Source organism: Brachyistius frenatus, unplaced genomic scaffold, assembly GCF_029030835.1.
Source record: "Brachyistius frenatus isolate BFR_SWC_R1_liver_20210118 unplaced genomic scaffold, ASM2903083v1 Contig_11, whole genome shotgun sequence".
NCBI lineage: Eukaryota > Metazoa > Chordata > Actinopteri > Embiotocidae > Brachyistius > Brachyistius frenatus.
Window position 1 is genome coordinate 2,793,212 of NW_027210610.1, and position 11,449 is coordinate 2,804,660.

General features: G+C 41.5%; 2 protein-coding genes across 3 annotated transcripts; one reads left to right on the forward strand and one right to left on the reverse strand.

Annotated features, from left to right (window-relative positions):
• Positions 1-2,412: 2,412 nt before the first annotated feature.
• Positions 2,413-7,493, reverse strand: mfsd1l (major facilitator superfamily domain containing 1-like). Its single transcript, XM_069691516.1, has 13 exons — positions 7,345-7,493; positions 6,239-6,339; positions 5,977-6,086; positions 5,829-5,884; positions 5,589-5,732; positions 5,338-5,496; positions 5,138-5,253; positions 4,889-4,989; positions 4,608-4,719; positions 4,366-4,503; positions 3,947-4,086; positions 3,740-3,851; positions 2,413-3,633 (listed from the first exon to the last, which is right to left on the reverse strand). Exons 1-13 carry the CDS (start codon positions 7,364-7,366, stop codon positions 3,496-3,498), a joined length of 1,449 nt encoding a protein of 482 aa, XP_069547617.1. The 5' UTR covers positions 7,367-7,493; the 3' UTR covers positions 2,413-3,495.
• A 614-nt stretch (positions 7,494-8,107) lies between these two features.
• eme2 (essential meiotic structure-specific endonuclease subunit 2) lies at positions 8,108-11,348 on the forward strand. 2 transcript variants are annotated; one of them, XM_069691530.1, is made up of 8 exons: positions 8,108-8,630; positions 9,337-9,458; positions 9,573-9,665; positions 9,786-9,910; positions 10,053-10,131; positions 10,334-10,449; positions 10,559-10,748; positions 10,817-11,348. In XM_069691530.1, the coding sequence occupies exons 1-8, from the start codon at positions 8,183-8,185 to the stop codon at positions 10,970-10,972; spliced, it is 1,329 nt and encodes a 442-aa protein (XP_069547631.1). In that variant the 5' UTR covers positions 8,108-8,182; the 3' UTR covers positions 10,973-11,348. The 2 variants fall into 2 exon arrangements, with proteins under 2 accessions (XP_069547631.1, XP_069547632.1); XM_069691531.1 differs by having other exon boundaries at positions 10,559-10,685.
• Positions 11,349-11,449: the final 101 nt, after the last annotated feature.

The window sequence follows — 11,449 nt, forward strand, 5'->3', positions numbered from 1 at the left end:
GGGCAGGAGTGTGTGTGTGTGTGTGTGTGTGTGTGTGTGTGTGTGTGTGTGTGTGTGTGTGTGTGTGTGTGTGTGTGTGTGTGTGTGTGTGTGTGTTCTGACAAAGGACAGCAGGAGTGCTATTAAATACTCTTGTGCTTCTAATCCATGACCTCATCCACACAGAGAGGGAGAGTTTTTTTCACTGATTGTATTTCTTTGTCTAAAATGTAACTCCTAACTAACCACAAACCTAACTAAAGGAGAAGGGAAGTGGTCTCTCATATCTGTCACATACCTTCTGAACTTTAATTTGAACAAACACAAACCATGTTTTGAAGAGAAGTAGATTTATAAAGTACAGACATCAGTCTATAGGGGTATCTTATCGTCATGGTGACAGATGAGTTGTGGATTACTCACAAGCGGAGGCACAAATATAGCCCATATTACATTCTGATTGATCATAAATCGTATTATTATTGACTTTAAAATAAATTAATGTCCAGAGTTCACTCGAACTTAGCTGGGATATGCTCCAGCAACCTTGTGACCCCGATCAGGATGAAGCCGGTATAGACGATGGTTGGATGGATTAACGAATGTTGTGTCTAACAGCACAGTCACATGACTTGCTTACATTTTTTTTCATGTTCTTTGTCTAAAAAGCTTGATTACTTGCACCTGCAGGACATTGTTTTGAACAAAAATAAAACATTTAGCACCCTCAACTTTCCCAAATCTTTTACTCAAAGATATTGAAATACAAAATACAATATTTTGTAGGTTGACTCCTGAAATAATAAGATAGAAGACATTTTTTTTGTGATATCTTTAGAAATATAAGTTATAAGTTATATTGTAGTGACAAGTCATTAATAGAACAACTTATTTACCCCCAGAAGCAGCCCCATAATGAAGTAAACGGTTCATTACCTGACATCTCTGCAGGGATACTGGCCAACTTTTCACACAGGATGTAGTCATTGGGGTTGAGGAACGGCAGCTGATCCATCATGGACTGTTTTGGAATAAGGTAGAGGACCTCTGCCAGTTCCCCGTCCTCGATTATCGACATGCGCCGGACCGAATTCTTCCTCTTCACCCGGTCCAAAACCACCATTTCATTGCTGGAGCCGCAGATCTTGCCCAGGCTGCTCAGGTTGAGGATGCTTGACATGCTCATGCCGTCGAGACTTTCAGCCAAACAGTTGAGGCTGCAGACCGACCCCAAGTTAGAAACCATAAAGTAAACCTGGAGATGTCTAAGCCCCTCTGAATGTCAGGAATGAAGTTGCTCTCTGTGACTGACTCTGTATGCGTATGTCTGTCAGGCAGTGAAAGACTAACTCCTACCACACGCCCCTTAAGAAGATTAAGCGAGGTATATTTGTAGGGTTTAACTTCATGGTAAACAGAGGACCTGAGCTCCAGGAAGTCTCTATCATGTAACCTTCTTCCCTCCTTTGCAGTGACTTTGACAAGCGTTTCATCAGCGGCGATACACCCACGTCAAGAGAGCCAGTGAGCACGTACCGTGCAGGTGTCCTGTATCATCCAGCTTCATATGGAGTTAAAATCTCTAAAGATTCAACATGTCTGCCATGTTTGTAAAAGGTCAGGCATTGTTTGTTAGATTATAATTGACCATAAGAACAGCTGCAACATAAAATAATGAATCCTCAAAAACCTTATAACCGTTGGCCTGCAAAAGACAAACAAACACATAAATACTGGGTGTTCACCAGCATGCAGTCTTTTCAATACTTTAGCGCCCCACATTTAACCTGGCTCAGCGTCAGGGACAAAAGGTTGCCACTCTGAACCTGGATTTCATTATTATCTTGAGTACGAGTGAAGTATTTCAGGACTGCTGCATTACTCAAGAGAAGACAAGTTTGTCCAGACCAATTTAGAAACTCCCTATTTACGTTTTACTGAATATCAATGCTACAAACTGTTGGAAGTGTTTACATTTCCCATTAAAATACACCCGTCTTTTCTAATAGATCACAAAGTTAGCTACCTGCAAAATGCTACCTGTTCTTACCAGGAGGACGCAAGAGATTTGCAGTGAAGGTAAACTCACCGAGCGCACATGTTTTTCCCTGTATTGCCGTTTGATATAACGCAGTTCAAATCACTAAAGAGCGGAGTTTTTTTGAAAGCAGTATGCAGCATGTGCTTTTTCCTCATTTTATTTGGTAGCAGTCGATATCTGTTCATGTCAAATAAAACCCTGTAGAAATCAAATAAACTGTACTGATAACATGACACAAATAGCAACAAAAGGTTAACAAGTGGCAGAAAACACACCGACTACTCTTTAGTGGCTGACGAGTCACCCGTGTTAAACCATCCACATCATTAAGTAGGAACAGTGCTCGGAGGCTGGAGGAACATCAGTGTTTGTCTGAAAGAAGTGCGCTGCTGTTTATCTGTAGCTATTTTAATGCAGGCTGCATTGTTGCATTCATTGACAGTGTGATGGACGTGATATGAAATACTGTTATCGTGACTGCTTCCCACAAATATCCACACTGGCTTACAAAAGAAGAGTCCAGTGTGTAAGTGTTTAGTTATTAGGAATTGAATATATTAAAGGCCGACTGTGGAAAAAGAATCTGAGGAGCTTCAGTGAAAACCCTTCTTTAGTCTTTCTACTCTCATGATTAAATTGTAGTCTGTCCATTGTTAAGAAATGAGAAAAGAGCTCCACCTACTGGCTGTTGTGTTCTTTACATGTGCTGAGTGGAAGAAAATTAGAGTTATTAGGTGGTCTGACTCTATGTTTACAGTTCAAGTACGGTAATTTAACATAAAAAAAAAAACCTTTTTCTAAGTAATTTCCCCGTTTCTTGTGACAAATGTGATTTCTAAAGTATTTCTACATCTGCTCTTTTGTGGCTGAAAAATTACGCTGCATTAGAGGAAGAGAATCAAAACATTAAAGTTGTAAAAGGACTTTCAGTAAAGGTCCAGAAGATTTACAAACTGTGTCATTAAGAACATCATTAAAAGAAACAGACTTTGCAATTTTCGACATCATTAAAATGATTTCATAACCTCAGTAACATGAACAGTCATGAATGGCAGTAGAGTTAATAGCTAAGGGTCAAACTAAAAAAAAAACATGTTTAAGGTCAAGTAAAAAACAATAATGCATAAAAACGGTTGCAGGAATAGTTAAAAAATTTTTGCTCACATTTAACTTTTTCCCTTGTTACCCCGCATTATAACAAAACACCTGCAATAATTATGCACATTGTATAGTGAATATTTAGGATAACATATACTGAATGTACAATTTGAGTGTAAATACTATTTAACTGGAAGTTACTGTCATTACAGCTGCAGGGGCTATTGGCACAGTAGCTTAATAAATCACAGTAAAAGGAAATATTGTAGTTTCAATACGGTGTGCAAAAAAAAAAAAAATATGAAATTATCCATATGAAATTACAACACAATAAAATGTGCACCTGCGTATAAAATATACTAAAGAGAGTGAAAACCTCATGAGTTGATAGAACCAGACCGGACAGCGCCGTCATCACCCTCATTTTCATCTTCCTCTCCGTGGGTGAGCGGCTGTCGGTCTGAGTCTGGCTCTGCCTGCCTTGACCTCTTGGTTGTCTTGTTCAGGGTCCCGCCCTGCACAAAAACATATCTAAACTGAGCACACCGTTTGCTTTGTACAAAGAGCTGGAAAAAGTGACAAACAGAGGATACGCGTGTTCAGTGAGAATTCACATCTGACCTGTCTGTGATCAACGATGTTGAGCATCACTGAAGTCACAATGCAGCCGATGGTGTTGGCCAGCATGAAAATCATCATCTGCTGCCAACGCCACAGCGGAATCTTAGTTTCACTGGACAAGAAATGGAGAAACTGTAGTCGCAAGTACAAACAGAGCAAGGACCCTTAATGCACTGGAGTGAGATGCTAATCTGACGTGTTTCATACCTCGACTTGGTGCCCAAAATCTGTCCGACAACAAGATTGGACACCCCAATACCAACCATCTGTACGGAGGTGGCGAGGCCCATAGCCGTTCCCAGAGTGGCCTGAGGTACTACGAGGGGAATAGACGGCCACATGCTGGCCTGGAAAACAACACGCACAGCAAACAGTTTGACACGGGACACACACTGGCAAATGAAATCAAAAATCACACTAAAGTTCACATTTTCTGTTCTTGTTAAGTTTATTTACATCATTCAGATGCTTATGTAGAAGAATTTTAAATAATAATAGAAACAATACAGTATAATTAATAATAAAAATGTACCAAGATCAACACTGAAGGAGCTTTTATGGTAAAAAGAAAACCAAATGTTTTTTTTTTTTTTACATAAAAATCAATCGGTTTGAGCCAAACTTACGGCAGCAAAGGAGTAGGTGACTCCCAGCCATATGGTGGAGACCAGAGGAGGGACAAAGGTGAAGGCCAGCAGTCCAAACACGGGCAGCGTGAGGACGGCGCAGGCCAATGCAAAAATTCCCCGCAGGCCTACATAATCCTGAAACACACAGGTGAGAGTGTCACGTGTCAAACCATCTTAATTGTAAATTGTTTGTCCAAATGAAACAGACCTTTGAGCAGATTAGAAACGGGGGCACTTACTATGAGAATGCCCACACTGGCCGAGAGGACCAGCGAGCTGTCGTAAACCGCCCCGGCGATGTATGCCGCCTCCTTCTGGCTGTAGCCGCTGTACTTATCCTGAATGAACTTGCTGGAGAGGAAAACACAGCGTATGAATGTACGTTAAAATAGAGCTGGTTGAGTATCAATAAGAGTCTAAATTAATTAAAAGGAACACAGGTTTCCATTTTATTTTCTAGATGTACACCACCTTTATTATCCTATTTCAAATGCATGCACGTGCCATGTGTTGACTCTACCTGGCGTCGGCGATGAAGGGGAAGATGCCGTTGTAGAAGAACATGATGGTGAAAACCAACAGCCAGTATCTTAGCGACAGCAGCTTCACATCCTGAATCCTCTACACACCCACACAGAAACAAACAACACAGTCCACACCGTCACCACACAGCATACCGTGTGCACACTACTTCAAAATGAAATGGAGAAACGATCAGATAGTTGATAATGATGACGGGATTGGATTATTAGTAAAACACTGTTCATACCACTTTGCGGGACTCTTCTTGGATGGTTCCATCGAGACCCAGCTGCCTCATCCCAATCTTGTCCAAAGCACTTACTATGATGGCAGAAATGAAGCCCAGCACACACAACAGTGCTCCTAGAAAACAAAGAATAACATGCAGAGTAACACGAGAACACTCTTGCTGTAACACTGTCACACCGCGAACACCTCTTGACCTACCACCCCACAGAGTCCACTGCATGCCGTATTTTTCTTCAAACTTCTGGGTGAGGAAGAAGTTGAGGACCGATCCCAGGCGAGAGAAGGCCAGCGTCAGACCGAAGGCCAACGCCAGCTCCTTCCCTTTGAACCAGAAGGCCGTGATGCGGTTCTGAACAACTAATAAGGAAAAGGATGAGAGAGTGATTCGGTAACATTCCTTAAGAGTTGACATCGTAAAGAGTTTATACCGATAGAAAAGGTGGTCTTACTGGTCAGAGATCCGTTGCCTGATCCAAACAGCAGCCGGCCTGTCAGCATTAGTGGCAGCAGATAGGGAGTTCCTTTGAAGTGGGAGCCCAGTGCGAACAGGGACGAGCCCAAAACACACAGAAAAGAGAACAGGAACACCCCGACTGCGAAACAGAAGTCGATGTACCATCAGCTGTTTTGTCTGTTGTTTCCCCAAGACAGATTTGAAGATGCTGCAGATTCACTGCGTGTAGACTTACAGCGGTTTCCTAATTTGTCAATGAGGAATCCAGCCATGATCACCACGACTGCATTTCTGTTGATGGAGAGAGAGAAGCACAAACTGCAGCTCTATTCTGATACGCCATTAATGAGCATACGGTACAGTCAATGTGGGAATGTGCTTACGTCCAAGCATAGATGGCATAGAGCAGATTGTACTGCTGGGGGCTCATCCCCAGTCCCTCCACACAGTCCACCGTCCCATTGATCACGGTTGCATTGGGACATGTCAGGTTCTGTCACATGAGGACAAACCAATGTTTAAAGCGCTTATCTATCTGGTCACAAACGTAGGACAGACTTTGACACCAAACTACACGGGTCATGTCGGTTGATGTGGATACTGATAGCATCTCTAAGCTGGTCTGCTCTGCCACCTCTTACTCACCCCTTGGAACTGATCCTGTAAAACACTGGGGATGTCAAAGCAGAAGTAGGAGCCGAACGTCAGCAGACAGTTAAAGAACAGCACCACGAAGCGGTAATATGCTGTAACAACGACAAAACAATGGTCTCAGTGACAGAGAACTAAAATACCACAATAAAGCAATTAAAGCACAATGGTAGGAATAGGAATAACCAGAGTAGGAATAACCAGAGGCCCTATGAGTTATTTATTGAGATTTCATTTTCTGATATATTGAGTATTGTCAGAGACTGTGATTTATTTCCATTTTGTAAACTGCACAGTATGTTCCCACTGAACTTTTTGTTGTTGTTGTTAACATCCATTTAAATCGAATAAAATAAAGTCTTCATCTCACTTCCATCATAATTATTGCAGTGAAATATGACCGTCAAACAAACAGACTGACAAACACGGTTATAAAATGTTGTCCTAAATGTTGCATGCACCCGACAAATAAAACAAAATGTTGATATTTGGCGTCTGTGTTTCTGTACAATATTGCCATGAAACGATCACCCTTGGTTGGTTTATTTTCTCACTGAAGACTCAACTGAATACAACATACACGTCTCTCTGGTTAATGCTTCTTTTGTACTTTTGAGAGATAAATTCTGTAAAAAAAACAACAACAAAAAAACTGGAAAGATTCACTGAAAACATGATAATATTCGGAGTAATAATTCAGATTCACATTTTCTCATAACATTAAAAAAAAAAAAAAAGGAAAAAGAAATCAACAATTTTGGAGTGGAAGGATGTTTTAAGAAAAAAAAAATAAACCTTCAATGGGAAAACATACACATACTCAGTTTGTACTAGTTTAGTGGTCGTGAATGTAGTGAAATCAAATACACAAGAGGCTGTTTCTTCGTAATAAATCCGACAAAGAAACCATGAGACAGCTTTTCCACTTGAATCACATGAGCTCTGTTAACAACACCTCAAGCTTAAAACGCTGAGTAGGTCTTTCAGTGCTCCACTTTTTCAGGGAAGTGTTTGTCTGAAGTGTGCTGCGAGGCAGAGGTCCGCTAATCGCTGAGCAGACCGGAGTCATTTTTGAGAAACAACGCTGGAGTCAAACGTACCTTTCTCCGCCGGCTGCTCCATAGCGAGGAAAAGTGTGTTAGCTTTTAAATAAAACGTCCAATTCACATGTTTGTGTTGTTGTTTACATGAACGGGCCGGTGTAGCGAGACTGGCGGCGGTAAGTTGAGGAGGTCCGCCGCTGCTCCTGTGCTGTGAGGTCCACAAACCGCAGCTCTTAAAGGCACATGGATGGGGCTGTTGTCATAGATACAAGCACGTAATGACGTTGCGGGTTGTTTAGAGATCGACGTAGACCGGAACCGCAATATTTTTTTTTTCCTTCCTCGAAACTTTATCAACAAACAGCACTGTTTCGTTACATTAATACATTAAAAAAAATTGTTATACAATATTAGATCAATAAACATAAAACGAAAACTAAAATCATTTCGATAATGCACGTTTTATTTATATTATTATGTTTTTCAAGTAGCTTACCTAACTTTTTTGTTTTTACATCATTTTAGAAATCGGGATTTAAAAAAAAAAAATCTGAAATAAATGGACCTTTCAATGACTCAACATATTTAAAAACGTCATTAAATTATTAAATGTTTAATGTTTGAGGTCGTTTTGATCGAAATACACATTAAACAGCAACATTAAAAAAAAAATGGTGGGCAGTGCGCTATTCAAACATGAAATACAAAATACAAAAAGTAAAAAAAACAAAAAAAAATGGGTTTACTTTGTGAAAGGTTCCTGCAAAGTAATATGGGGATGCATGTAGCGCGTTTTGGACAGTTTGTCCCTCAGCGGCCACCATGGCGGCGATTAAAAACAAATCCGCAGGCATGTCGGTGTATTCAGAGTTGGATTGTGTCTTAAACATGTGAAATGTCCGTCTTGCGTAGAGCAAAAACGTGGGAAATATCTGAATCTGAGGACAGCGATGCTGAAAGTAAACCCGAATTAAACAGTCAAACTGTAACGACCAGCCCCGAACTGAAAGGGGAGCAGAGCTCAGAGGACCAGAGCAAAACTGTCCCGGCGTCGGAAACACAAAGGGGGTCCGGTCCAACGTGGGACCTGGCTCCTCCGACACGAGATGCAACAACCTGCACGCCGGGTCCTGCAAGAAAACGTCGCACCAAGGAGGAGATGGAGGCGGACAGACGGAAAGCACAGGAGAGGAAGGAGGCGAGGGAGAGACAGAGAGCGCTCAGAGCCCAGGAGAAGGAGGAGAGGAGGCGGGAGCAGCAGAGGAGGAGAGAAGCGTCTGAGAACCTGAAAAGGTTCAGGCCAGACAACTGCCTGAAGTCTCTGACCGTCTGCGTGGATCCAGGTAGGAGGTTCACGGTGCTGCCTTCAGGGGTGTCGGACATTCGGACTCCATCAACTGTGGAGACGATAGAAGGGATTTTTTTTTTTTTTTTTTTTTTTTAAATGTAAATTTTGAGGCAACAAAATACACTTTGCAATACTACAATAAAATAACAAATGAGCTATTGAATAAGTTTTAAATAATAAACTGCATATTTTAATTTTAATTCGAGGAAAACTAACACACTTGGTGTATTTCCGTTTGTTTGATCTGTTAACATTTTGTGGTGCCATAAGTTGTTGATAAATTTTAAAAAAAAATTAAAAAAAACTCCCAATCCCTGAAAGTGCTGAAAATTTACTTTTAGCTCTCAGATCTCAGCACTGTTGAAAGGAAATATATCTATAGATATATATATATTAAAAATTAAAAATATCTATATATATATTGGGCACAAAGATGAAGTGTCTCTGTTACAGCAGCTGAACTACTTTGGAAACTTTTGCTCCTCTTATCAAAAGCACGAGTGCATGAGAAACGTCAAAGTAAAGGCGTCATCTGACCCAGTTATGAGTCCCACAACGAGCATAATACCCTGAAACACTGCATCAGTGTGCACAATTTTGTTTATCTTAGTGCCTGTGTGTGTGTGTGTGTGTGTGTGTGTGTGTGTGTGTGTGTGTGTGTGTGTGTGTGTGTGTGTGTGTGTGTGTGTGTTTTTCTTCAGCTCTGCTGCAGCAGGATGACTCCGACATCCTGCTGGACACCCTGGCCTCCTTTAAGTGGAGGTTCAGCATCGAGAGTCAGCAGCTCGCTCAGAGCATCACCTGGACCAGAGAGTTGCCTCAGGTAACTTCTCAAATACACACCAGGCTGCTCTAAATGCATGTAATCTTCACATTACAATTTATCTGCTTCATTTTCTCATTTTCCAGTGAATTGTTACTGTTTTGTCTTAAACAGGAAGAAAACGGCGAAGTGTCTGTGGCGGAGGAGCAGGTGCTTCTGGTCCTGGGTCTGACCGACCTCATGGACATGATCATCTCTGTGAAAAAAGTACGCAACTTTTTAATCTGTAATACCAACATGATAGACTGTTTGGAGACTGTTGTGATTCTGGCTTCAGGAAGGCCGCCTGGTAACATGTCTTTTAATAACACCGACGTTGCACTGCAGATGCTGGACAGCGAAGGGGAGGAGACGGGGACAGGGCCTTTCCTGAGTCCTCTTTTGGAGTGTCTTAACAGTGATGCCAAGATGGTGGTCACTATGTTAGTGACCGACTGTGAGCCAGATTACAGGTCAGTAAATCTGTCTGTCTGTGTTTTATGATGGCCACTGAGATACTTACTCTTTTATTTACTAACTTTATTAACCTAAATTCATTCAACTCTGTAGAGATAAAACACTCAGACCTGACTTTTTAATTTGCTTTATCAACAGGACAAATACTTGTGGTGTTAATTTACTAGATGAGATGCTACAATCCAAATTGGGGATGAAGAATGTTGATATTGAGGAGGTCAGTTTCATTTGAATCTTTCTCCTCCATCAATGTTGTACGATAACTTTCTAGACAATTTACCACCGAGTTGTATGTTTCAGAGGGTTGATAGTTAACAGATACATTTTTCTTAAACACCGTACGTACTTGACATGTCACTGTTCCTGTACACTTTATATGAGCCAACCTTCATGTTTGAATCACTCAACTGTCTTTCCAGGTTCTTGTGTACCTCCAGCTCTGTAAAAATATCTCTGTGGTCTTCCTGGATGGCTGGCAGGACGTCACTGACCATGTGTGTGCCGTCACCAAGGCTTTGTCAAAACGCCCCTTCAAGTATGCACCACACCAGTCCAACTAGTCTATGAATCCAGTATTCTGTACTATCTTTCTAACTTGAAACCAAAGTGCTAGTACCTAACTGTCCCCTCCTTCGTCCTCGCAGACTCCTGACAGAGCGGACAGAGCTGCCCTTCTGCGTGGACGGATCGTGGGCCAGCGGGTTTCGGGTCGAGAAGGATGGCTCAGGGCTGATTGAGGTCTGGAGCAAGCAGATCCAACAGCTGAACAGAGTGAGCCCTGCTGTTGCCTCCGCTGTGACCGCAACCTACCCATCTCCTCAGCTGCTGCTGCAGGTACATCTGAGCTCGCCTCGGTATGAGGGCTTCACATAAATAACTTAAAATCCCTTGTTGTTTTTCAGGCTTACCACAGCTTGGGGTCGGAGGAGGAGAGGAAGGGGCTGCTGGCTGGCCTCGTGGTGAAGAGCGGAGGCAAAGAGAGACGCATCGGACCAGAGATATCAGCCAGAGTCTACTGCTGCTTCACGGCCCAAAACCCCCAGCTGGTCCTCGACTAATTTGATGGACGGATGCCAACGAGGATGAATCTGGTTTCTAATGACAGGCAATTACCACCTGGCTGCTGATATGTTGATGTTGATGTTTACAAGCTAAATATATTCCTTAAATATCATGTTCTCTTTCCAGTAAAGCACTACTTATTTACATTTATCTGAACTTCAACAGGTTTTAGGAATAAAATATGTTAATAGAATATAAGATCATTATTTAAATTTAATTTTTTTGTACAAAAATGAGATTTATTGTTGCATTATTGTTTGTTTATGTATGAACTGATGTATGAAAATGAGCTGCAACAGAACGTCTCATGTTTTGTTTTATTTTATTAAATTGCCAGAGTAAGAAAGGTCATAAACAAAAGTATAAAAAATACTGCTGAGTAGCGAATCCTCTTGTGAGCAACAACACAATCACTGTTGATATTCAAGCCAAATGCTGATTTGCAAAAACACATTTACAAAAAGTCTGTTTCA

Bases quoted from the DNA above. Each gene is read 5' to 3' on its own strand.
- mfsd1l (XM_069691516.1), bottom strand. From the start codon at position 7,366: ATGGAGCAGCCGGCGGAGAAAG. The intron at 5,733-5,828 runs GTAAGTCTACAC...TCTGTTTCGCAG, and splicing joins TGACAAATTAGGAAACCGCT to TCGGGGTGTTCCTGTTCTCT. The intron at 3,634-3,739 runs GTCAGATGTGAA...GTTTTTGTGCAG, and splicing joins ACATCGTTGATCACAGACAG to GGCGGGACCCTGAACAAGAC.
- eme2 (XM_069691530.1), top strand. From the start codon at position 8,183: ATGTCCGTCTTGCGTAGAGCAAAAACGTGGGAAATATCTGAATCTGAG. The intron at 10,132-10,333 runs GTCAGTTTCATT...CTGTCTTTCCAG, and splicing joins AGAATGTTGATATTGAGGAG to GTTCTTGTGTACCTCCAGCT. The intron at 10,749-10,816 runs GTACATCTGAGC...GTTGTTTTTCAG, and splicing joins CTCCTCAGCTGCTGCTGCAG to GCTTACCACAGCTTGGGGTC.